Below are 25,264 nucleotides of genomic sequence, written 5' to 3' on the forward strand. Positions count from 1 at the left end.
TGGAATGAAGGGCTGGTGCTGTGGAGCGGGATTTCACTCTGCACAGGCGGGCCCTGAGGGGTGCGGCGGGGCGTGAGGCTGCTTTGTGCAGCTTTGTTTCGGCGGGGCGTGAGGCTGCTTTGTGCAGCTGTGTTTCAGCCGCACCGGGCGGTGCAGAGCGGAGGTGGGGACGGGCAAACACGATCCCTTTCTTTGACGCCGGGGGAGTTCTCGCCTCCCTCAGGCACCGGAGCCCACGCGGACACGGCCCCTTTAAGAGGCGGCGCCTCAGCCCTGGGGCGGGGCCGCACTCGCGGCGCTCGCCGTGACGTGCCCGCGCGCGCCGGCGGGGCCGCGCTGCCGCCATGGCCGACATGGCGGATCTGTTCGGCAGCGACGCGGACTCGGAGCCCGAGCACAAAGGTGCGGGTTTGTCGCCTCCCTGTCATCCCTCCATCCCGCACGGGTGGGCACCGCCGCCCGCCCGCCCCGTATCGCCCCTTTCGCATCACCTGGGCTCGGGCGGGAGGGAGGGAGCGGCCCGCGGGAGGAGCGGAGCCGCGGGCCGAGGGGTCGGTGCCTGCAGGGGAGGGAATGAGGGAGCACCTCCCGGCTTCAGTCCTTATCGTGTTTTCAAAGAACTTGTCTCCATTCTTATAAATCGCTTTTCGAGGCAGATGTTCTTTTATTTTCCTGCTCGAAACGGCGTTCACCAGCCTCAGCACTGACGAGTAGCTCCAATGGCACAAACGTGCCCGGCTACGTGATTTAGGTTAAACACATGGTGACTTTTGAATTTGTGGGATATTGTAAGCCGCGTACATGTACTTACTTGTTTTACTTGTTTTACTTTACTTATTCCTTCTACAATTTTAGAATCTTAGATCTTGTGGCGTGAAACTTCATGTGGCATAATTTTTTATTGTGTCTTTCTTCGGCTGTGCCTTTATTAGCAGACATTCTATTTTACTGTACTCGGTAACTTTTGTCAGTCCTTCTTACAGTTCTCTGCAGGTTTTTTCTCTGGGGTTTGGGTTGGTTTTGAGGGGGGGTTTAGTGTTAAGCAATGCCCATCATCTTATGTGCATCCTTGTAGGGACATCTTGACTTTTGAAAGGGTGATGTTTGTTTTGCAGATTCTGATTCTGGATCTGATTCAGATTCCGACCAGGAAAACGCTGGTTCTGGTAGCAACGCCTCTGGAAGCGACAGTGACCAGGACGATGACAGGGAGGCAGTAAAACCCAGTAATAAGGAGCTTTTTGGAGATGACAGTGAGGATGAAGGAGCATCCCATCACTCAGGGAGCGACAACCACTCTGAAAGGTCCTACAATCGCTCTGAGGCCTCGGGGCACTCTGAGCACGAGGACAACGAGCAGTCGGACGGGGACCAGCACAGCGCCTCAGAAGCTGCTCATGATGACGACGAGGACGATCGTGATCACGGCTCAGATGAAGGCAGTCACCACTCAGAGGGAGATGGTTCTGAAAAAGCACATTCAGAGGATGAGAAGTGGGGCAAGGAGGACAAAAGTGATCAGTCGGATGATGAGGAGAGGCAGCAGAATTCCGACGATGAGGAGAGACAGCAGAACTCCGACGATGAGGAGAAAGCGCAGAACTCGGATGAGGATGAAAGGCCACAGGTGTCTGATGACGAGGAAAGACTCCAGAACTCGGATGAGGAGAAAATGCAGAACTCGGATGATGAGGAGAGGCCACAGGCCTCGGATGAGGAGAAGATGCAGAACTCAGATGATGATGAAAGGGCCCAGCGTTCTGATGAGGAGAAGATGCAGAACTCTGATGATGAGGAAAGGGCCCAGCACTCTGATGAGGAGGAGCAAGAGCACAAATCCGGTAGGACTGAGTACAGAAGTAATGATTTACTGCTGGTTTGGTCTCTATTGTTTTGTTTATGTTGCCCTGAAAAGATTCAAACTTCTGTGTAAAGGCATTAATTGTGTAGCTTTCGACTGTAGCCATCTTTGTAATGCTTTTCTTATGCAGCACTTTTAAAATTCCTTTTAATCTGAATCAGCTTATTAATACAAAGGCATTTTAAAATTTGTGGAGCAAAGTTTTTAATTTGCTGAGAATAATTATGCTCCTTGGTAGAGTCTGCAAGGGGCAGCGACAGCGAAGATGAAGTTCTGCGAATGAAGCGAAAGAAACCAATTGCATCAGATTCAGAAGTGGAGAGTGATACAGAAGGGCAGAAAGGTAAATTGTGTTGTTGTTCTGTGGGGGTTTGATTCCTTTAATCATCATCTTGAGATGCCATTCATCTGCTCCAGGATAGAATTGGTAGCACTTGCTGTACATGTGACTGTAGTGCCATGGAAATAATGAAACAGTGGGAATTCTGTGGGGGGGGAATACATGCTGTGCTTCTGATTCTCTCTGGTTAGTTCTGTCAGCTTTTCAGTTTCTTCCATGAACTTTTCTTCTGTGAATGTTCTTTCATATGTTTTTATTGAAAGATGTTAGGAAATGGTTCCTTTAATCAGAGCAGCCCAGGGAACGTGTACTGTTTTTTGTGATGGGTTAGCTGGCTGAGAAAGAAGTGGTGATTTTCTCAGAAGTAAAACTTCCAAAATATGTTACTTATGCTGTTACAAATGCTGTTACTTATATTCAAGTTACTTGAATAAGGATTATTTTACATTCTTCCGTTGCCATTTTTCAACTAGATTCCCTTATGTGATAGAACCTTCCCAGGAAAACATACCTTGAATCCTTAGCTTAAGAATACATGGAAAAACTGTTTTTCAGGATAAGGGAATAATGTGGGCTTCATAAACATTTGAAATTTTTAACCTCTGTAGGTGATTTTAAGTGTTAATAAGAGTGAGGGATTTGTTAATCTTTTTTTTTTTTTTCTGTGAGTGTTCTTGCATTAGGGCTGTGTGTGCACATATATGTGTGTTTTAAAATAGCAATTTTTCTGCTCAAGAGCATGCAGATGTCATGGATCTGTTTGGAGGTGCAGATGACATTTCCTCAGGGAGTGATGGAGAAGACAAACCACCGACCCCAGGACAGCCCATTGTGAGTAGACTTGACTTTTGAGATAATGGACACACCATTCCACTCTGAAATAGAGTTTGATAATATTTGAGTGAAAAAGAGTAATGACATTAAGTAAGCATAACAGATAATTTTGTCCCAGCTGAAAGAATTATTAAAGTTTTATACATAACTATCATATGGATTCATTTGTCTGCCTTCCCCCATCCCTGCTCTGCTTTTTGAATAGTTTGATTGACATAACATACAAAGCCGTTGCTGTCTTTGGTACCTTATTACAGCTATTTGAAAAATATTTTTATTTTTATGATAAATTTTCATCTCTTGTTGATAATACAGAAAAATATCCTTTTTAATCTGGGAGTTGTTGCCCATTTAGTCTCCAGTGCTTAACTGAAAACTGTAGATCAGCTTCTGTGCTGTTCTTTACTGTCTGTCTCTGGAGTTTGCACTGTTATTTGAAGTCACTTTAAGTGGCACATGAAAATGCTGAATTGAATTGCTTTCAGTGAAAATGTGTGAGTTCTTTTTTTTTACCCCATCTCTCTCTGTGCATATGGATGACATTTCTTTAAGGAAAATGTACTTATTAGAGCAGCAGTAGCCAGATAGACTTCTTTTCATTTATGCTCCTATCCTCCATTTTTTCATTAGGATGAAAATGGACTGAGTCAAGAACAGCAGGAAGAAGAGCCTATTCCAGAGACCAGAATAGAGGTAGAAATACCAAAAGTGAACACAGACTTGGGTAATGATTTATATTTTGTGAAGCTCCCCAACTTCCTCAGTGTGGAGCCCAGGTAATTGCACATTAAATACATGACTGATAAGGTTTTTTGGCGTTTCCCTGTATTGCTCTTATTTAGTAATACAACTAAATACATTTGCCCTGTTTAAAGTGGTTGACATTAAGATGAAAACTTGTGGCTGTGATTAATCAACTGTAATATCTATTGTTATGTAATCAGGTGCTGAGTAATTTTGAGCTTGTGTTTCAGCTTGATTGAATAACTTGTCTGTAAAAAGCAAAAATGTGATTTAATTGAAATCCCATGCTATCGGTTCAATTTTAAACCGAGGTTCAGGCTCTCAGGGATGAGAAAGGCAAATGCACAGGATCTTTATGCACTTTTGAATGATTAAAAACAATATTTTGAATTTTAGAAGGCAGCCTTTTTTATCTGTATATGCTGAATGTACTGCTTTACTGTGAAAAGGCTGGTTACTCCTTTTCATGTTTACCTAACCCAAACTGAAGACATTGCTGGAATTCATATGTGAAACAAAATAATTGGAGTTTGTGATGTTAGACCCTACAGGCCTGGTTCAGCACTTGTAGCAAATTGCTGTTAAATCTGTCTCTTTGAGTGTTTTGTTAAGCAACTTTACTGGAAGTTCAGTAGGTGCTCTGTTAGGTGGCAGCACAGCCTTGTTTCTGTCATAGCTCAGTGAAACCATCCTTTCTGGCCTCTGGCTCTAGGCTGCTTCCAGAGAGAAATGGTAAGAATCCCGTTAGTGGCTGTAATCACTGAGATAAGTCCTGGTGGTCACTGGGGGTCAGACAGGACTGAAAATAGAATTGCACTATAGCAGAGTCTGTTTATCACTTTTTTCCCTTGCAGCAGCCTGGAAATTATTAGGAAGGAGGTTAGGGAAAGTGTTCCCCCACCCACTCCCATCCCAGTCATCAGAGAGGAAAAACAATCTCATCTTCCTTTCTCTTTGGCTGGTTTTGAGGTTGAAATTAAAAAAAATACGAAGATTGTGCTCTTAGAAAATTTCCAATTCACCTCATTTATAAGATGGTGTTTTTTTTTTCATTTTACGCTATCTGTACAATGTTGTATGTATTTTGTTCCAGACTTAACCCTCACCCCATCATCCTGATACTAAAGAAACAGTATTTTCTGAGGCAGACTTGCTTTTTTCAGCTAGAACCATTTGGAGGGTGTGAATGTTACCGTGGCTGTAATCATTGGTAGTGAGGACACTTGGGTTGGGCCCCTGTGGTGGGGAATCAATGCAGTGATTCCTTGCTGCAGGAATGGCTGTCTCACTGCAGTGCCTGCTGTTGTGGACAGGTTATCATTTAAAATTTAAATTTTCAAGAACCTGTTATTTTGCACAACTCTACAATAATCTGGATTAATCTTTTAGAAGAATAAAGAATGTATTTTAAAATTTATCGCAGACCCTTTGATCCCCAGTATTACGAAGATGAATTTGAAGATGAGGAGATGCTTGATGAAGAGGGTAGAACTAGGTTAAAACTCAAGGTATGATTTTAAGTTTCTTTTTCTCTTTTACACTTATCTAGCCACATTTCTTCAAAGTCTATTTCAGATATCTTGGAATGGTTTTGAATTTGTGATTCAGATTAAGAAAGTGTGGGCCAGTTCAGCACTGAGGACAGTTGATTAATTTTAGTAATAAATTTTTAAAAAGCTCAACATCTGCCTTCCAGATATAAAAGCAATCCTTTCCACCTTTGTTTTTTTGCATCATCCAGCAAATTATCAAGCCTTTCTAACTGCAATTCTTGACCTATATAGAGTATATTTTACCACAGTATTCCTTACTATGAGTTAGAAAACATGTTTTGGGTTTTTTCCCCACAGGTAGAAAACACAATACGATGGCGGATGCGACGAGATGAGGAAGGGAATGAGATCAGAGAAAGTAATGCACGGATAGTCAAATGGTCAGATGGAAGGTTAGTTTGGACTTTTTGCCATTGAAGGAATGCAGGTGTTCTTACAGTGACGTGCCATGACATGCAAAATTGGAAGGTCAACAAACTTTGACGTCAGTTCTGCGCAGCACAAATTATTTTAGTCTCGGTGCTTTGAAAAGTTTATACTCTGCTTAGTTTGGATTGAAATATAATTATTGGCCATATATAAAAAGGAAACATGAAGGCTTTCTTCATTTAGAAATTAGACAAAAAAATAGACTGCAGTGGCTTTATCAAATAATTCATCTGTGAATCTCCTTTAAGCATGTCTCTCCACTTGGGCAATGAGGTCTTTGACGTGTACAAGGCACCGCTGCAGGGAGATCACAACCATTTGTTCATCAGACAAGGGACAGGTCTACAAGGACAGGCTGTTTTCAAGACAAAGTTAACCTTCAGGTAAACATGCTATTCTATATCAAATGTTGATACTATTTTTGCAATTAAGTGTTGTAACTAGTATATAAAGATTAGAGATACCAGTTTGTAAAGCTTCAGACCTTAACTGTTTAATAAGAATGTGCTGTTTTCCGAAGGTTTGTCCTAAATTAGGTGTCCAAGCTGGAAAGGTTAATGTGCCATTCAACTGTAATATGTATGCTACATGTAATTTTTTTATACATGTGTTTTAAAAATGGATGATGCTTTTACTTTTGTGCAGATGAATCTCTGAAATCTTAACTGTGCTGGTCCTACTGTTGTCCTTTGAAAATGGATACATTTCTTAAGAGGTATTTAACCCATAGCAATCTTTTTCCAGGCCACACTCTACAGACAGTGCCACTCACAGGAAGATGACTCTGTCTCTGGCAGATAGATGTTCAAAGACCCAGAAAATCCGTATTTTGCCTATGGCAGGTCGTGATCCAGAGTCTCAGCGCACAGAAATGATTAAGGTATTGTGGCATGGAACTCACACACATAAAATCTTCTGATTTAATCTAAAAAATCACAACTGTAATATAGCTGAACATTTTTAAACATTCTATGATTTATGAAAAACAGTATGTTTTGGAGTTTTAGGCAAGAGATGTAAGCCACGGGTGTGATTTGCTTAACCTTACAGGTGACAAAACTGGCAATATTTACAGTCTTTACACTGCTGTGAAATTATTACAAAAGCTGCAGTAGAATACAAAGGGCACTCGAGACGGTTTGTTTGGGTTTTTTTTATCCATCAATCTTAACATATTGCTTCTTTCTTTGGACAGAAAGAAGAGGAGAGATTAAGAGCTTCCATTCGCAGGGAATCCCAGCAGCGCCGGATGCGGGAGAAGCAGCACCAGCGTGGTCTGAGCGCGAGTTACCTGGAACCCGATCGCTACGACGAGGAGGATGAGGGAGATGATGCAATCAGTCTGGCAGCTATCAAAAACAGATACAAAGGTGGCATCAGAGGTAATCATAAACCTTAACAGCACGTTATTAGGGCCTGGGTGGTTCAGATAGATTAATTTCACAGGACAGTCCTGATAAGACAGTATTTTGCCAGTTGATACATGAGGAGACATTAATTCAGTTTGTGTAAGTTTATTTTGTTTACTCTGGACTTAGATTCTGTGGGACTTCAGCATTTTGTAGGACTAAATGTAAGACAATTATTTTTAATATTCTCTCTTCTTCACCATTTTCAGATAAATATTTGTCTTTTTATTTTTCTCTGCAGAGGAACGTGCTAGAATCTACTCTTCAGACAGTGATGAGGGCTCAGATGAAGATAAAACCCAAAGACTACTCAAGGCAAAGAAACTTAATAGTGATGAGGTAAGAAAGGGACTTTGTTCTTAAGCTGCTCATTCTCAATGAGGAAAATTTCAGTGCTAAATCTGATTTTTAAAGCTGAGACTTTGGTAGTTTTCATTAATGCCATGATAAATGTATTATTTGACTTGGCATACTTTCCATGGTAATTAATCACCAGTTTCTTATACACTGCATTGTTTCATAGACATGAGTGGTTCCCAAAGGAGGTCCCTATTGTTATTGCTGATTTCAAGATGGAGAAATTTATGCAGAGTTATGTAAAATGACTTTACCAAAATTATGCAACGAGTAAGAGGATTTAATATTAGTATCCTAGTGCAGTGTTGTCCAAGCTACATGGTCCTCTCCTGTTTATTATGGAAGTAGTGGAAGCATTTTACATAGTATTTCTACTCTTTTTAAATAGAGGAGTTAAAAAGCTGAGTTAAAAAGACTTAATGTCTCTTGCTAAAAAGACATTATCCATCACCCGAGTATCATCCAAAACACTAGATCATGATCAAGGTAACTGCAGCTACAGCAGCAGTGCTATTTCCTCATCTAAATTTGTGTTTTATTAGTTTGTAATTTATCACTACTGGGTATTATCAGATGAGTCTTTTTTAGTTCAGGTAGTGTCACTGCTGGTGCAGCGCTGCAGTGTTACACAAGGAGGAAGCTTGCTCTCATTTTCACTTCCATACTGTGCTTCCTATAAACTCCCCAGGAGGAATCCCTCACTTCCCAGCCTCTGGGTGTTTGCTGCATTCTGAATGAATGTTCTTGCTGCTGGGACACTCCTCTTACACTGTCACCTGAGTATTTGCACTAATAGGCGTTGTAATGTGAAGCAGGAGTAAAAATTAGATTTTTCTTTGAAAGACATAGATTCTGGCTTTTTATTATACATTAGGAAATTTTAATGTTTCAGAAAATATGACCACAGTCCTGGAGACCACAGTAGTGAGTCGTGTAGACAAAACTGTAATTTTGTGAGCTCTGTGAGTGTTTGTAGAAATTGAATTGTTTATTTGTAAGACACTACCAGGTGTTAGTTCATGATACAGCGATGTCAGGACTTTGCAATTCCCTTCTCTCAGAAGAAAAAGTCTAGTCAACAGCATTTCTCTGCTGCTCGAGGAACAATAGCCTCCATTTTAAAATGCCATGACTTGAAGGTAATGTTCCTGTCAGGCCATGGAGGGGTGCTACAGTGTTACAGAAAACCCAGCCATGTGTAAGTACTTATTTCAGGGCCACAGAGGAACTGTGATATTTGTAATACATATCCACATATGTGAATGACTGAGTTCCTTGTACACACACATGCTTTTATGTGCTGTCAGTCAACAACACAGCACAAATCTTTGTCCTGATAACAATTTGTTGCTATTACTGTAAATGTCAATCTGTGATTAATGCACTTTATCACCACACAGCAAGTAGTTTCACTGTTAATGGGGGTATTCTGCTGAACAGGAAGATGACTCATTGAACAATAGCCCAGCTAGATTACAAGAGAATGCTTGTTTTGAGGAAGAGGCTATCACTGAGATTCCCACCCCTTCTAATTTCTGGTTTCCATGCTTAAAATTCCTTCCTAACTGACATTCTCATGGTACTAACTTCATGCATTAATACAAAACAAAATGCTTTTGGATAAATAATTACTCATTAGAGTTCTGAAGCTTTAATTAATGTTCTGAAACTCAGTCTTTGATCCTTTCTTAAAATCCAAGCAAGTTGCTTTAAAAAAACAAACCAAACCAAAAAAATCCCTCCACTTCCAAAACCGACAAATGGAAAAAGGGATGAGATTACTTAGACATGAGAGTATTTTTAAAGATACTCATCTTTTTAAGCAATAATTGAGTTACCACTTGTTCTTCACGTCACAATTGATGAGTTTTTCATGAATATCATGGCTGGGCTTGGCGAACAAAGATTTGGGAAGGGCTCTACCCACATTTGCTACAGGGGTGCTGGTGGCTAAAGAGGCCAGTGTGAGATAGACAAGATTGGTTGCAAAAGGCACAGCAGAAAGACTCCTTGGATGGTACTGGCAGGATATGATTCTTTCTGTGTTGTCTTTTCTCTTCAATGGTGATCCTGCGGGCGTTCTCAAAGGAAACAGGAGTGTTATGGATTGTGTGTCTCCAGACCTCCCCATTGGAGCCCAGGGTAGACCAGCGATGAAGATCAATATGGCCAAGGCTGAGATGTTGTTTCAGGGAGTCCTTGTATCTCCTCTTTGGGGCTACTCTCTTGTGGCAACCAGTGGCCAGTTCATCATAAAGCAGGATCTTAGGGAGGCGGTGGTCCTTCATCCTTGAGATGTGCCCTGCCCAACACAGCTGTGTTCTCAGCAACATGGCCTCAATACTTGTGACTGCTGCTTGTTCTAGAACAGACTTGTTAGTTACATGATCTGAGCAGTGGATGTTCAGGATTGTGCAGAGGCAGCGTTGATGGAAGTGTTCTAGGAGTCACAGGTGGTGGCGGTAGATGACCCATGATTCAGACCCATATAAGAGAGCCCACAGCACAATGGCTCTGTAAACACTGATCTTTGTACTTTTCTTCAGGTGTTCATTTCATGAATAACTAGTGATTTAAAACATTGTTTGGAAGGATGATTCAAACTGAACTGGTGTAAATGTACGTGGAGTAAAAAATCAACCTGTTAACTTTATATTCAGGGACGGAAAATGGAACATCCAGTCTATAAAAGTCATTATGTTATTACTTGCAAACAGGTAATTAACTCAGTGATTTGAGTTCCTTTGACCAGCCCTTTGACACCTCATAAACTGTTACATTTCTTGGACTGTAAACTAGTGTTGATTCTGAGTACAAGTGGTTTCTCATAATTTTTTTTCTTTATGCCAGAGAGTGGTTTTGGTTTTGTAATGAACAAAATGCCTACCCACTTACAGGATTTCTTCTTTGCTTCAGTAGTTCTGATTTAGGGCATGTAAGTATAAATAGTCTCAGAACTTAGCAAAGCTACAACGGCTGCCTAAGGGGAATGTGTGTGTGTTTCTTGGAAAATTCACTGCAAATTTGAGGAGTTACCCAAGTTACCCATGCTTGTAAGAGTGGCTGAGAATGATATTGCACATTATAAATCCAGATTATGACAGAGACTGCCCATGCCATAGCTCAGACTGAGGCAGATGTGGTTGCAGGTCCATTGAGGTGAGCGGAGCTGCAGGGGTGGGGGCTTTGACACTGGTACAGTGGTGGCTGAACTTGAGTATTTCAGTTACCAAAATGGAAAACCTAGAACTAGTAATTTTGCTTTTCTTACAAGAATGGCTTTGAGGTCTTTTTGTTGTTCTTCTGAGTTTGCTTTTTTATTTTAGCTTCAAGTATGGTGGTTTATTTTTGTCCTTTTTTGCCTTTAGGAGGGTGAACCTTCTGGAAAGAGAAAAGCAGATGATGATGACAAAGCAAGTAAGAAGCATAAGAAATACGTGATCAGCGATGAAGAGGAAGAAGATGACGATTAATATTAAGGAAGAACAGCAGTTGATTTTTTTTGTTGTTGTTTTTTATACATATATTTATATATATATTGTACAGTTCTCTTAGGGCAAAGTTGTAAGTAACCATAATGGGGTTATTTTGATAAAGGAAAATTCCAAAGTCTGCGTTTTTGATGTAAATGAAGTTTTTTGATTTCCTTTTACTTTATAAGATTTTTCTCTTATTGCAGCACATGTTGCACCAGGGATCATCACAGTGCTGGTTTTTATCTTGCACAGCACATTTAAGTTTTGAAAATTGTAGTAACTGGTTATTCAAGTGAATGGGTCAGTAACTTTACTGAGTTCATTGGGAGAAGCCATGCTAATCTCTGTAAAATGCTTAAATGATAAATTTGTCTGACAAGGGTATGGTGATTTAGCTTGCTGTCTGTGTGGAAGGGTTGGAAGAACATACAGTGGTACAGTACAAGTCTGTTTTTTCCCTAGATATTCCTTACTTCCTGTTTACAGTGGACAGCACATTACTATGCTGGTATATTTTGCTAACTAAAAATATTTCTTGCCATGTTGGAGTAAACTGTGAAGTCCATGCAGTTAGAATAGTCAGCTGATCACAGAAGACGTTTATTTTTCATGCATTGAAGCCCAGAATGAAAATCTGCATCTTGCCTGAGCATTAATAATAATAAACAACAAAAATAATAATAATTGGCACATGCTAGTGATGTAAATGTCAGAGTAAAAGCACTCCTTTCATCAAGACTTTAGTAATTTCTGCCAGCAGAGATGAAAGTATCCTTTAAAAGGGGAGATGAACCACAATGCAAAGATACAACCTAATAATAGTGTCTCAGAATCTCATATAATTCTTATGGTGCTATTTCCTATTGTTGCTGGTTGGTTTTATAAACGGATTTTTTAAGCTGGGAAGTCACAGGAGGAGAATGTCCATTGCTGCTTTTACGCTGTTTCTAAACTCCTTATTTGATGATCAAATACCAGTTGTGAAGTGGGGAAACGCTGGAAGAAATACCTGAATTTTCCACACTTTCTTTCCAGGATGACATATCCCATATGTGTTTTCTGTGGTTGGTGAAGGAGCATTCGTACATTCTCTGTGTTGCCTTTTTGACTGACTTTTCACACAGTCCTGCAGAGCCTGGATATGACTTGAAGAAGTTGAGAAAATGGAAGTGGCTGAACACCTCTTTAAAACAAAATCATTGACTGATGCTGTGCAAAGTTGATTATGTGGATTTGTGTTATGTAAGCTGAAATAAAGTAGCTGGTAGTTATTGAAGGACTGTTCCCCATCTCTCTCCTGCCCAGCCAAATTCTGCTTTTTTATAAAACAGTAGAAGGGTGAAAGTCTCATAGTAAGTGCTTTGCTCATGATATTCCCTGGTTCTTTGAGTTAGAGCTTTCAACCTGGACATCTTGCTTGTGTTCTCTTTAATTAGGACAGTTCTTTGTCCCAATACTCTACCTCCACTTCTCCTGCCTGGAAGGTGTGGGAAGCGTTCTGGCTGCAGTAGGACAGAGCTCTGCGTGTGTTAATGTGTTCTGAGCAGCTGACTGCAGTTGAGACATTTGCAAGTAAGAAAACAAAGTGAAAAATTTCAACTTGCAAGTCTGAGTGCCTGAGAAACTATTCTTTTTTTCTATAATTAAATTGTTATCTAAGAGTTTCTGTGCCTCTTTAATGTGCAGATAAAACCTTTCTCCATCTGCTAGAATTTTGACCCTGTAATCCTCTTAGTTTAGACCTCTGCTGGGAGACTGGTTCCTTACATGAGGTTACCTGCTCTCCATTTGTAACCTTCTCAGGAAGAAGCCAGCTGTTTAGGAAGGGACCCATTATGGGTGTAACATGCTGTACTTTAACTTAAAAGCTTCCCAGATACCTCTTAAACAACAAATTTGGCATATGGAAACAGCACCATTTCACTGGTAATGTGTTTGCTTCTATGTCAGTTTAATGAAGATGTTGGCTATTTTTATTTTTACTACACTCCTAAGAGTGAAAATGTTTTAATCACTTTCATAAGTTTGATGCTGACTAAGCCTTTACTAAGTAAGTGATCCACTTTAGCTTCCAAAAATGAGGCTTTTTGTGGATTACGAAGATGAAAAGAAGTAATTTTTTACACTCTTGTCTTTTGTAAATTGCTCTTTTAAAGTCTTATTTAAATGTGGACTTTTAGAAAGTGTTTTCTCAGCTTAAATTAGTTTAACAATCATCTTGTAATTAAAGTCACTTAAATGAACTTAGCCTTATCCACAGTATTTTTTTAGTCGTGGGTCTAATGTATAGTTTTATTTCTCTCAAGGACAGTTTTTGCTATCCCTTTTCCAAGTATATAAAAATCTGTGTGTTCATTTAATGAAGGTGTATAAAGGGTGTGTTGTACAGTGGCAGCACCAGCTCAGCCCTGACCTCTCACTGTCTGACTGGGCATTGCTAGAAAACCAAAACACTTGCTTCAGGTAAGAGGAGGATCAGATTCCCTGAGAAAATAACTTCTCTCTTTTTTAAGCAGGATGTGCAAATGAAGCATGCTAGGGAAGAAAAAGATAAGTAAGTATCTTCAGTGGAAAATACAGGAATTTATTACTGTGTGTTCTCTAAAGTTACCAGCACAAACTGGTCTTCATCTCAGCACCCAGTGAAGCGTCCAGTTCACAGGCTGTGCCTGGTCACAGTCAGTGTTCACTTCAGGTCTGTACTGAAACTCATTGCAAAAATTAGCCAAACAAGCCAGGAATCAGCAATGCAGCTGCCATATGGGCAGGTTTGAATAGGGCCCTCCCAGCCCAGGGTGAGGAATTCAGCCCTGTCCAAGGGAGCCAGCTCTGGCACTGGGGTGTTCCACGAGCTTCTGGAACCTTCAGGTCAGGGAAGAGGCCCAGCTGAGCATGGCACCCTTAAAGCATTGCTATCCACTGACTCAAAGTATTCCATTATGGGATTATATCTCCATAAGAGATATAATGTCTCTTATGGAGACACCTTTTTCTCTTGCAGTTGTGTTTAGTCTTGGATAATGGGAATACATAAGGAATATATTGACTTCTACCTTGCCAGCCAGCTGACTTATCTGGCTGCCCTTACTCTATAGGCATGCTGGATAGGATGTTCCTGTAAATAAAAGTATTTGGTGGATATTGAAATATCCATGTTTGATTTTAAATATCCTTCATGCCAGTGGGATGAAAAAATTATGGGCCAGGGGAATGAATATTCAAAGAACAGAAGCTGTCCTGTAGTGGCTGAGTGAGCTCCAGAATTTTCTGCAGCTCTAACTGCCCCCATTCTTATCACAGAAGTAACATCTGTGCATCTATTTAGGTTATTATGGTACTTGTCTGGTTGATAATTAGGTTTGTGTATACTGTAACCAGTTAGGTAATGTTTTCCCAGGATCCCCACTGGCAAGTGGCTCATTTTTGCTTTTGGAATAGAGTGTGGTAGAAAACTCCTTCAGAAGGGTTCCTTTGTGCCCTTCAGGTCAGAAGTGGTTTGATGCTGCAGTCAGCTCAGTCCACTGAGCTGGGTTTTCCCATGATCTAAGGGGGCTACATTTTCTTTTGGAAGCAGTTGGTTCACAGTTGCCTTGGGTGAAGGCTTTTCTGTTGTGAGCTGAATGAATGATGCTGGTATTTTCATAGTAGTGGCAGAGCACAAAGAATTAAGAGCAAAGACTTGGAAGTTTCATAGCTAAGGAACCTTGTTAAGGACCTTGTCAACAAGGAGCTCTGGGAAGCTCTACAAAACAGGTAATTGCTGCAGGTATGGTTTGGCATATGGAATCATAGCTGGAAAGGAGCCATAAGGATTGTCGAGTCCAACTTGCTGCTCCTCTCAGGACTACTTAAAACTAAACCCTAGGACTAAGAGCATTGTCCAAGTGCTTCTTGAACTCTGTCAGGGTTGGTGCAGTGACCAGTTCCCTGGGGAACCTGTTCCAGTGATCAGCCACTCTCTGCGTGAAGAACCTTTTCCTGCTGTCCAGTCTGAGCTTCCCCTGACGCAGCTTTGCTCCATTTCCTCGTGTCCTGTGACTGGTCACCAGAGGGATCAGCCCCTCTCACCCACTGTCCTCCTCCAAGCAGTTGTGGGCTGCAGTGAGGGCACCCCTCTATGGCTGAGCTGGCTGGGAGGCAGTGCATCAGGGCATTATTCATTATCAATTAATTGTAGATAATATCAGCACAGGCTTTGTCTGTCTAAACAACTGATAATTTGATAGTATCCTTACGTTTTTTCTCCTGAAGAAAACCTTGTTTAGAAAAGTTGATTACTAGAGCATATTGATGGGCTGTTCTGTGCTGAGAAAGAGATGCTGAGCTCTGTTGGTGTGTTCCCTTAGTGGACAGTACATATGGCTGTGGGAGAACCTTCCTGTATGAGTGAGTGAGTCAAAATTCATATGAGGGGTAGATAAGGAGGGATTGGTGTTTTATGGATACCACTCCTGGTTTTTTTCATATATATCCATACATATGAATGTGTATTTTCCATGTAATTCTCGTGTCTCTGGACATGAGCAAAAATTTTCCTTATATCTGCAGATGAAAATACTTTCTGAACATGATTGCAAAGTGACCATGTTTAAAGTGAGAACATTTCACTAATCTGTGGATATGTTACCCTTTTACAAATCCTGTTTGATCTCTCGGAACTAAATAGGATTATTCTGGCTCTCAGACTTTTTCAAACACTAAACCTGGAGTAGCTGCTGCCATGTAGCAGGCAGCTCCATGTATCTGGTTGTCTGTCTTAAGACTTAGTCCTGCCATAGCATGACATTACTAGATATAGGGGAAAATAAATCTATGAATGCTGCACTGCCAGTTTGAAGACTTGAGTCACTATGTAATTTGGCACTTTACTGAACTTCAGGGCTGCTGTTTTCTGTGGCTGTGTACTACCTCTGCTCCTGGTTTTTCTTAGGACAACTTTCCCTTTGGTTAGCCAGCAAAGTTTTTGAGTAAGCAGGATTATCTGGGCTTTTTCATGTCATTTAAATGTCCTTAATACATGTGCAATGACATTTATTAAAGGCAGTTCTGGATTTACATCATGGGAATTATATAAATGTGCACTGCATTGTGATTGCAGTATGTTCCCTAGAAATACTTACACCTCTGCATAAGTCACACAGTCGTGTAGAGCAGTGTTTTAAAATTATTTCTGTCTCTGAACTAACTTGCAAGGGATCCACACCATCTAAGAAAAGCTGGAAGGTTGGGAACAGGCTTCTGTTGGATGTGCAGAAGAGTTCATGCTGCATATTGAAAAAGGCTGAGAGCTGACCTGGGTGCTTGGGACAGTTCATAGTTTTGGATGTAGCACTGGATATCACAGTTGTTTGCATCTGACATACAGTTGACTGCGTAGAAAAACAATTCCCACATAAGCTGGAAGGAAGCTTTTTTCAGAGAAAGAAATTATTCTGAGGCATGTTTTGTGAACTCCTTTTCAGCCTCTCTTTATCCCTCTCTTTTTTTTTTTTCTTTCCTTCCTTTCACAATATCTTATTAAATCTCTTCAGACCTTCCTAGGCCTAACAGGTTTTTGTTGTTACACAACATCATCCAAGGTGTGCTGGCAGATCAGCTCTATTGCCAGGGATCTAGAAATGAGGGCTCAAGCTTCTTGACACAGTTAAGAAGGTGTCACATTTGAGCTGGGGATCTCTGGGAGTGGTTGAAGACTGATGCATTGCATGCTGTGGGGCTGAACTCTGAGCAAACACATTTTTTTCAGCACACTGTGACTGTAAAATTTAAAAAGTATACAGTGTTCCAAGGTTATTAGAGATTTTAGGTAAACTGGCTTTTTGAAGGCCTTTGATCTTGAAGGGGTTCAGCTTTTAGATGTTTCTTACATCAGGTCATATGGGTGTTTCAAAAGCCTGAAAAGCTTTAAAATTAAAGGAAGTCTGAAATTAAATAGAGGGGAAAAAAATGTTGGGGTTTTTTTTTGGAAGCAGGGAAATGCAGAACTCCTAGCAGGTGTTTAATCCAGCAGAGGGGCTTTTTTGGATGAAGCTGGGGCTGTCTGAATCTGCAGCTGCCTGTCTGCAGGAAGCCACCTGCCCTGGGGCAGAGCTGAGCAGGACCGTGCAAAGGAGGTGCACAGAAGGTGTGGGAGGGAATGAAGACATGAGTCACAGCCTTTTGTAGTGTGTGCTGTATCTTGGCCTCACACTCAGGGGGTTGTTGCAGCTGAGTTCAAGAGAGGCAGAATGTTATTTCTTGCTCTTTGGGAAATACGGCAATTAATGAAGAGTGGGCTCACAAATAAAAAAACCCAGGCATGCCCTGGCTTTCTATAAACACACACTAATTACTCAGAAGTACACAAGTTGTCTGCCAGAAGGATGTGTTTTTCAAATGGTGGTTCCAGATGGCCCCTTCTAAACCATGTAAATATATGTGTTTTTAAACCAGTAACAAAGAAGGCTGTAAGATAAACTGAAAACTTGCATTAAAAAGAAAAAAAGTTAGAATACACACTAATGCAATTTAGGCTGAAAAAATATTCATATTCAACAACAGCAGCAGGAGATACTTCACGTATCTCCACACACACACACACACGTCTGCTGTGCCTTTGCACTGCCCAAGCTGTGCAGCTCCCCAGGCACAGCAGGATAACCTGTGCTGGGGCAGGAGGCTCCTCGTGCCCTGCCAGCCCAGCCCGTGCAGGTCCCACACGTGCGAGTCCTCCCCGTCAGCCGCTTGTTTATCGCTCCATCTGACGGCTCAGCTCTCGCCTTGTGTTTCTGCTCTTGCAAGGCAGGGCTGCGCTTCTCCACGTATTAAAGGCTTGGCTGTTGCATAAGTTATGGTCTGTTAAGTGTTTTTCAGACAAGGTGCGGTTTTATTCCGCTCCAAGATGGTTTATGGGAAGGGTCCCGTGAGCGTGTGAAAGTGCTGGGGTTTAGCCTGTGTGTGAAGCCTCTCTGAAACCCAGACTGTGGCATGGTAGGGCTGGTGTTAGATGGGAGCATAGCTTACAAACCCTATAAAGAGTTTACACAAAGGTTTAGAGAGCAGGAAAATGTTTGCTGAGATGTAGAGTAGCAAATCTCTAAAGCCAAAATTGTGCAGTAGATTATTATGTACTGAGGGCTTTAGTCCTTGGGTTCTTGCCATGAAACACCAGTGGGTTTAAGTTCATAGGAAAATACATTTGCACATGGACCTCCATGCTCAAAGACAGGGTAAAGTTCGTGTAAGCCTTTCTGACAGATTTTAACCTGTAAGTTCACAGTGATGATTGTGCTGCTTAGCTGTGCCCCGTTTTCCAAAGGTTTTCTGAGTCTCAGCTCACCTTTTGCTAGTTTCAGTCAGTACATTTTCTACTCTTTGTAGACGAGGACAAGCTGCAATTTTCATAGCTGCTTTTTGAGCATTTTTCTAAATGTGGTGGTGTCTCTCTCATTCAGTTGTGGACCACCAAGTAAGTCTTGTCAGCTCCCATTTTGCTTGGACTCATGGATTATTCCCTCTTCTGGAAAAAAAAAAAAAAAAGAAAAGGTGCCCTAAGGCCTTAAACTTAAAGTTTTGTTGGCTGTCTGTATGTGGGGAGTCTGTTTTGTGAAGAGGCTGCACATTGCTTGAGGTCATTTGGAGGTGGGAGGTGAAATATCCTTGTGCTTTGGTGTGACCTTGATGATGCACTGGCAGAGCTTTGATGTGAAAAGCTGAGAGTGCTGCTTTGGGCCAGCTGTAACTAGTCCATGTTGCCATTCATCAGTTTTAGGGTTTCAGAAGGGAACAGTGCAGATTAGGAGAGAGCAGCACACAAGATTCTTGTCATTGGGCAGCTTTTTGGTTCTTGTGACCGGTTTCCATAGCAGGAAAATACGCAGCTTTGGTTAAACCTGTTATGTGTGACTTCGTTGTTGTGCTCTAAAATGATTCCTGTATTTAACAGCAGCGTTGAGCGGTGTAAAATCTGCTGTTGCCAGATAGAGAGTGGGTGTTGTGCCAGAGTGTTTGTGCAGATAGGAGCTGCTCCGGCAGCTGAAGGGCAGCTGGCAGCTCTCCTGCCTCGTCATGCGCGCTGGCAGGCTCCGGGCAGCCCGGTGAACTGATTCACCACACCAAAATAACCTGCTGGGCCGGGCTCTTCTTGTGAACCCTCGTGCACCTCGGCGTGATCAAGGATAGACAATGAGATTCTCTTCTGGGAGTTGGGAGTTTGTGTGTTATTAACACCAGATAGGAGTGGGATTTGTGTTTTGAGCTGAAGATCCCAGCGTGTGCTGGGATTCCTCTTGTCCAAATCCACACACCTTTGGGAAAACAAGCAGTGACTTCTTTTTGCCAGATCTGCAAGGTGATCCCACAGATGTGCTTCCACAGAGTTGGGTGCAAGTGTGGGGGCTTGCCTACTAGGCATGCTCTTCCAGTAGCAAAAGGAGTCTCATAATCCCAGTGCTGGTGGCATTGTCATCTGTCCCACAGCAGCGATTCATGGTGGTTTTTCTTTCTTTTTCTGAAAATCTGCCACCTCTATATGAGAAGAAGAGTGGTCCCCAGCTGCCATTTAGAGAAAGGTGGTGGCAGGGAAGGTGAGGGGTATCCCTGGGGAATGTTTGTAGTAAAAACCTGATCATTTTACTCCAGCAAATCCCAGGCACTACTTTCTGAAGTGAAGGGTTAGCTCACTGAAATTCCATCCTGTGTGCATGTGGGCAGCCCCTGTGCCACTGCAGCTCTCTGAGCAGCCTTAGGAAGGTACCAGGGCAGTTGTGCAGAGCAACCTCTTGCCAGGGTCTTTTTTATGCTTACTGCAGTCCCCTCCTTTACTTTGGGTCCTCTGATTCCTCTACAGAAATCAGTACTGGAGTCCTCATTCTGTTTGTGGTAAATTCTGAAATGAAGTGCATATTTAGCAATGGTTTTAATCTCTTTAAAAATTACTGTCATGTTTGTTTCTGTTTTCAAGAGCACCTAAATACCTTTTTTTCTCTCCAGCCTCCTTCCGATTCCCCAGGCTGCCAAGGTGCAGAATCGCTCCTTTTAACTGACAATAGTTAATCACCACCTTTTGCAAAATGGCCTGCAATGTATTTTCTTTCTGTTGCTCTTCTGCCAGCCCACTCTGTTCTCCTTCATTTTGATTTATGGCTGTACATGTGGGTATGTTAATGGAAAACCTTGGAGGGACAGATTGTGTATGCTCAGACACCGCTTTGGGAGGCACGTGCATTTGGCTGCCTGGATTTCTGTGTGTGTGCTGCGTTATGGCTCAGCAGAGCGAGCAGGGTGTGCATTTAATTTAGTAAATGTCTCTCCTAACCTGTCACAGCACTGCTTGTTTTTGCTGGAGCATATGCTCTGATGGGGGCTGTTGATTCAGCAAAAGTAATGGTAGCCGGTAGAGCTGATCAAATGCTCCAGAAATAGTTTATCACATAAATTATTCAGCGGCTGTTGGTGTTTCTTATCACATAATGTGTTTGACCACTTGGAGGTTGGTGTGCTCCGGTGCACAAGCTTGCTGAGGGGGCTTTTCTGATTCACTCACCTTTGGTGCAGGTACAAAGGTTTCCTTTGCTCCTTGCTGGCAGTACAAGAGGGGAGGTGAGAGCCCGTGAGGTCTGTTAAACGCTTAAAGTCCTCTAAAAAAAATTCGCAGTTGGAGAAAGGCCATAGAGAGCCCCAAAGAACCACTAACTGTGTGTGTTAAAGATGTTATCCTTCATTCAACACTGCCACAGTTGTGCCAGTAAAAGGGATAACTGAATGGTCCCTGGGTGCTGACCTCAGGTAACCCATCTGTCTGCGCCCAAAGCTGAGCTAGCACAACCTTTGGGGCTGATGGAGCTGTGGGAGTGGCAGGCAACCTCCAGCAGAAGCCAGCAGGCCTGCTAGCTGTTTGGAGAGTGGGTGTCTGGCTGTGTTGCAGCATAGGACTGCACACGGCTCTGCCAGCAACAAACCAGTTTAAACTCTTTTTGTTTGGTTGAAGAGCTTGTGTGTCTCATGTTTCTCTACAGAAAGTTTGACTGCCATCTGATCTGACACATTTATACTTGTATCAGCGCTCATAAGGTTTGGTTATTATTTTGTTTTCTGGAGCAGGTAAGTTAGTCGCTTAATGCTTAGGTTAATCACATGAGTATAAACCTTCTAGGATACACATAAGTGGTTTAGATACCAAATACTGAGGGTACTGTGTAAAACTGCACCTAAGGAACATCCTTTGTTATCTTCCACCTGCAGTTGTCCCTGTCACCTGCCTGACTTGACTGGATCTCATCATGTAGCAGCCATTTCCCATCCACAGTACTGGAGTCAATTCTGGACATGCAATATCAAAACACCTTCTTATGGTGGCTTGAGTCTTGACAGGTACGTTGGGAGTGGCAGGGGGACCCCCAAGACTTTGGATTTTTTCCCAGAGATGCCTTTGTTGAATTGCATTTGAAATAGTTGTCTGATCCCTCCTCTAGTAATTGTTTGCTGGGCAGTGCTTTTACCATATGAACATCGATGGTGAGAACCCCAGTTTCCCTTTCAGAAGTGAAAGGAGATCAGGCCTGCAAGTCTGCCTGGGACTATAACTTGCCTGTGCACAGTCAATTTGCATTGCAGATGTGGTTTCTTCACAAGCCAGGGGCTGGAAGGCAGGCTGTTCTCCACAGACATCCCACAGTCCCCATGCCCATCCTTGCCTGTTGGGCACTGTCTTGTCCCTCAAGCACTACAGCTTCTCCAGCAACCTGTGCAGTATTTTAACAACCTGGGGCTTGTTGGGATGGTGAGTGGCCAAAGCAGCCAGTTAACCCCTGCTCCATCAGCCCACCACCCTCCTCTTGGTGCTGAGATGCCTCCTGCGTGGTGTCTGGTGGAAATGTTGTTTCCTGCGGTATTTTAGATGAACCCACTTTTGCATCCTGCTTGAAACAGTTCATAAGGAGATGTGGGTCCCCTTAGATCCATGGAAGTTGTGGTGAGCAGAGAATGTGAAGCTGTGATCCTGGCTGTGCTCCAGGATGCTGTCCGTGTGTGGAGCTTAGGAGGCACCATCAACAGCATCACCTCCTGTAATACTGTTCTTTTCCATGGTCACCTATTTCACATGGAAGAACAGGGCAGGGGAGGCTTCCCTTGAAGGGGGTCTAGGATGCACTGAGGTCTGAAGGCTCTGCTTCACTGCCTTGCTTGGGAGGGCTCTCATTCAGCTGCTCCTCAGGTTGGTCAATACTGCTGCTGCTGGCACGGTGGTTCACTGGGGTTTTGGGGGTAGGACAGGGCTGTTCTGGCAGTGGGCTGGTGTGGGTGTAGTTTCATGGCACAGGCACCCTGGTGACAATGTTCTCCACTCCACCCTTGGCTTCTTGTCCTGGGTTCTGGAACTGAGTGAACCTCCCCTCATGGTGACACAACTGCAAGGTGAGACTTTGTGCCAAGCACGTCTGCATTTAAAGGAAACACAAAACTGATTTTATCTTACCTGCTTTTAATATTATTACTTTTAAGACCTGAATCTGTTCCTCAGTTAGTGAAGCCCCATCAAAAGTTGCTGACAGCCCAGGGGGCAGCCAGGTGTGGGGTGGGAAGGAGGTGCCAGACACTTCTGCTGCAGAACTAGGCAGGACTTTTATCTGCTTGTAGAAAGATCATCTCTAGGTTATGTGGGCCTCATGGTAGGTAGAACTCACAGTGAGAGTTTCTGTGGCAATTTGTGCTGCTCATACCACCTTGAACACCAAGAATTCCACTGATTATTTGGAGAGGGAAGGATTTAAAAATCACAAATCAGGAGCCAAATGTCTCCTAAGCTACCTCAGTGCCTGTAATCACCACCCCTCGTGTGCCTCCTGGCTCTTGGTGGAGTGGGAGTCAGCCAGCTCGTCCTACATTGGCCTGTGCAGGAGAGCAAGGGGGATCTGCAGCCTGTGGGAGTATTTCATGTACTAAAACATGACTCAAGGTGCAGCTCAGTGCCATATTTTCTTTAGCAACAAAACAAACCAAATCCACTTAACCAAACTATTCCTGCTTCAACAGCCTGGGCTTTTCCTCATGCCACTGACCTACCTGTGGGGTCAGAGTGTAAGGGAGTACTGAAATAATCAGAGATTAGTTAAAAAAATATCCGTTTAAACAGAAGAAAATTTGTTCCTGAATTAAGCTCTTTCATTTATGTGCTGTTTGGTCTTTCAGCATCTGATAACATTGAAAAGCAGTAGAGCGTGTGACTGGCCTTGTAAGTGTGTGTCTGAGGAATCTGTCTCCACCCTGAAACCAGGGGAAGGAGAGAAGGCACTCTATTTTCAGTGAAGGTTACTTTGTGTATTTACATTTTCTGCTGAGACCAGTTACCTCTAATGTCCAAATCTGAGTGATTCACTTAGTTTGGGAGGGGTTTCCCCTTCAGCCTTGTGGTAGCTCTGCACAGGGATGCAGATCCGAGGCCATTCAAATATTGCTTAGTTTTTCAGTTTATCACAATCCTTCCTGATCTTTCCTCCTGGCTGTCATGTGGTGAGCACTGGAGTTCATTGTTAAGGTCAATTTGTTGTTAATAGGAGAGGAGACCATGCTGGACTACCTCAGCATCCTCAGGGCAGTGGCACTAACTGTGTTGGGAGGCACCACTGCAGACATCCAAGTCGTGCTCCAGAAGGTATGCTGTTATTCTGATTTGCAATTTACTTCCAAGATGTTCCTGTGACCAGGATTTAAATTCTCTTTTATTTTAGTAGCTGAATGAACATTCTTCTCTCATGAGAACGCACCGTACTAGGCAGAAAGGAGTTACCTCTCTGGAGTGATACTATTTTGGGCAGTGCCAGGCTTTTCATTGTCATGGCAAAGTGTCTCATGTAGCAGTAAAGTAAAATGGAAAATGCTACCTTCTCCATCAGCAAGTTCAGCAGCAAATGCAGCTTCCTCCAGGGACTGTGAGTCCTGGCATTAGTTCTGAGAAAAGCAGTGATGCTGTGGGGCTGGACTGGATCAGTTACACACAGGTAACGTGACCCAGACATAGTAAGGGAAAGTGGCTTGAACACGAGAAGGTCATGTTGTGTTGCTTCTCTGGTTTCCCAAGCTAAGGCCCACTGTGTGTCCCTGAAAGACCTAGGTAAAGCTAAAATTAAGTCAGTCAGATAAATATTTATAGTAGATATGTTAGGATATAATCCTCAAGGGGTCTCATTGCTCTCTCTTTACTCCGAAATGTACAAAAGGGAAAATAATAATGCTATAAATACAGTCATGTTTTGCTAGGCCATTACAATGGAGTGTTTCTGGTCCTTCTCTGGGGATTGGAATTGCAGCAGTGAAAAAATTAGCAGGGAAATGAAAAACCAGTAGAGGGTGATCCCTTTGCCAAGGATACTTTGGTTGCAAGGCCTCAGTTATGCAATGATTCATCATTACAGTAGCAATCAGGTTTAAAGTCCTTGTATGTGCAAGTCATGGCAAAACTGGGGCAGCCCTTGTACAGGCTGGTCAGACCATTTTGTTGCAGATTTCTTTGGAGAAGCCTCACCCATCAGATCTTTTGGGTTGTTTGTGGTGGGTTTTTTCTAGTTTCTTTCTGCCTTGTGCTAGAAAATAGGACAGTGCACAAGATTTGAGGATTCAGGCAAAAATAATAAAATTATTATGGTATTTTTCAACTGCAAATTTCTTACAACAATTTACAGAGATATCTTCCAAAGTATTTAATATTTGTACACAGATGAAGCGCAACTTTCTGTAGTAAAGGAGTTTCTTCGATTTGGTTTTGTTCTTTCCCTTTATAGGAGCAAGACTCGGTGCTGCTGAGCATGTGCTTCCCCTGGGCCAGGCTGCTCCAATTTCAGTAATACTGTGGGTAGAATTTGCAAGAATTAAAACTGGCTTGCTCAGAAAGTGAAAGGACCCAGCTTTCATAAACCCACGATCCCCAGCTCCTGTGGGAAAGACTCTGAGGTTAGTGTGGTGCTCCCTTTAACCATGAAGTTCCTGGTATATGAAAGTCTTGCTGGGAAATGTTTAGTTTGTAATTTGTTCTAGATCCCCCCACGGAGGAGGGGAGGCTGGGAATGTGGGGGTGTGCCTCCTGCCTGCGGCTGCACGAGCCTTTCTGCTTGCGTGTTGGGAAGCAGCTCCAGGAGAGTCAGGAGGGAGCTGTGCAAAGCAATGCGTGCCTTATTTTCCGAGGGGAAAGCCAGCATACGTGCAGAAACTCTTTATCCATCCTTTTTGCTGTCTGGTAACTTGATTCCAGGTTATTCTCCTTAATGCTGTTGTGTTTGTACTCATTA

At 42.6% G+C, this 25,264-nt stretch overlaps 1 protein-coding gene and 1 long non-coding RNA gene across 2 annotated transcripts; both read left to right on the forward strand.

The window, feature by feature from the left end:
• Positions 1-308: 308 nt before the first annotated feature.
• LEO1 (LEO1 homolog, Paf1/RNA polymerase II complex component) lies at positions 309-12,279 on the forward strand. The gene is made up of 12 exons (XM_032700454.1): positions 309-402; positions 1,116-1,841; positions 2,100-2,204; positions 2,938-3,032; positions 3,666-3,811; positions 5,203-5,287; positions 5,630-5,724; positions 6,010-6,144; positions 6,506-6,641; positions 6,957-7,143; positions 7,412-7,509; positions 10,896-12,279. The coding sequence occupies exons 1-12, from the start codon at positions 345-347 to the stop codon at positions 10,998-11,000; spliced, it is 1,971 nt and encodes a 656-aa protein (XP_032556345.1). The 5' UTR covers positions 309-344; the 3' UTR covers positions 11,001-12,279.
• Positions 12,280-20,907: 8,628 nt separating this feature from the next.
• LOC116792987 lies at positions 20,908-23,613 on the forward strand. Its single transcript, XR_004359332.1, has 3 exons — positions 20,908-21,083; positions 21,225-21,353; positions 23,537-23,613. It is a non-coding gene; the product is annotated as an uncharacterized LOC116792987 (long non-coding RNA).
• Positions 23,614-25,264: the final 1,651 nt, after the last annotated feature.

Source organism: Chiroxiphia lanceolata, chromosome 12 (genome assembly GCF_009829145.1).
Source record: "Chiroxiphia lanceolata isolate bChiLan1 chromosome 12, bChiLan1.pri, whole genome shotgun sequence".
NCBI classification, from domain to species: domain Eukaryota; kingdom Metazoa; phylum Chordata; class Aves; order Passeriformes; family Pipridae; genus Chiroxiphia; species Chiroxiphia lanceolata.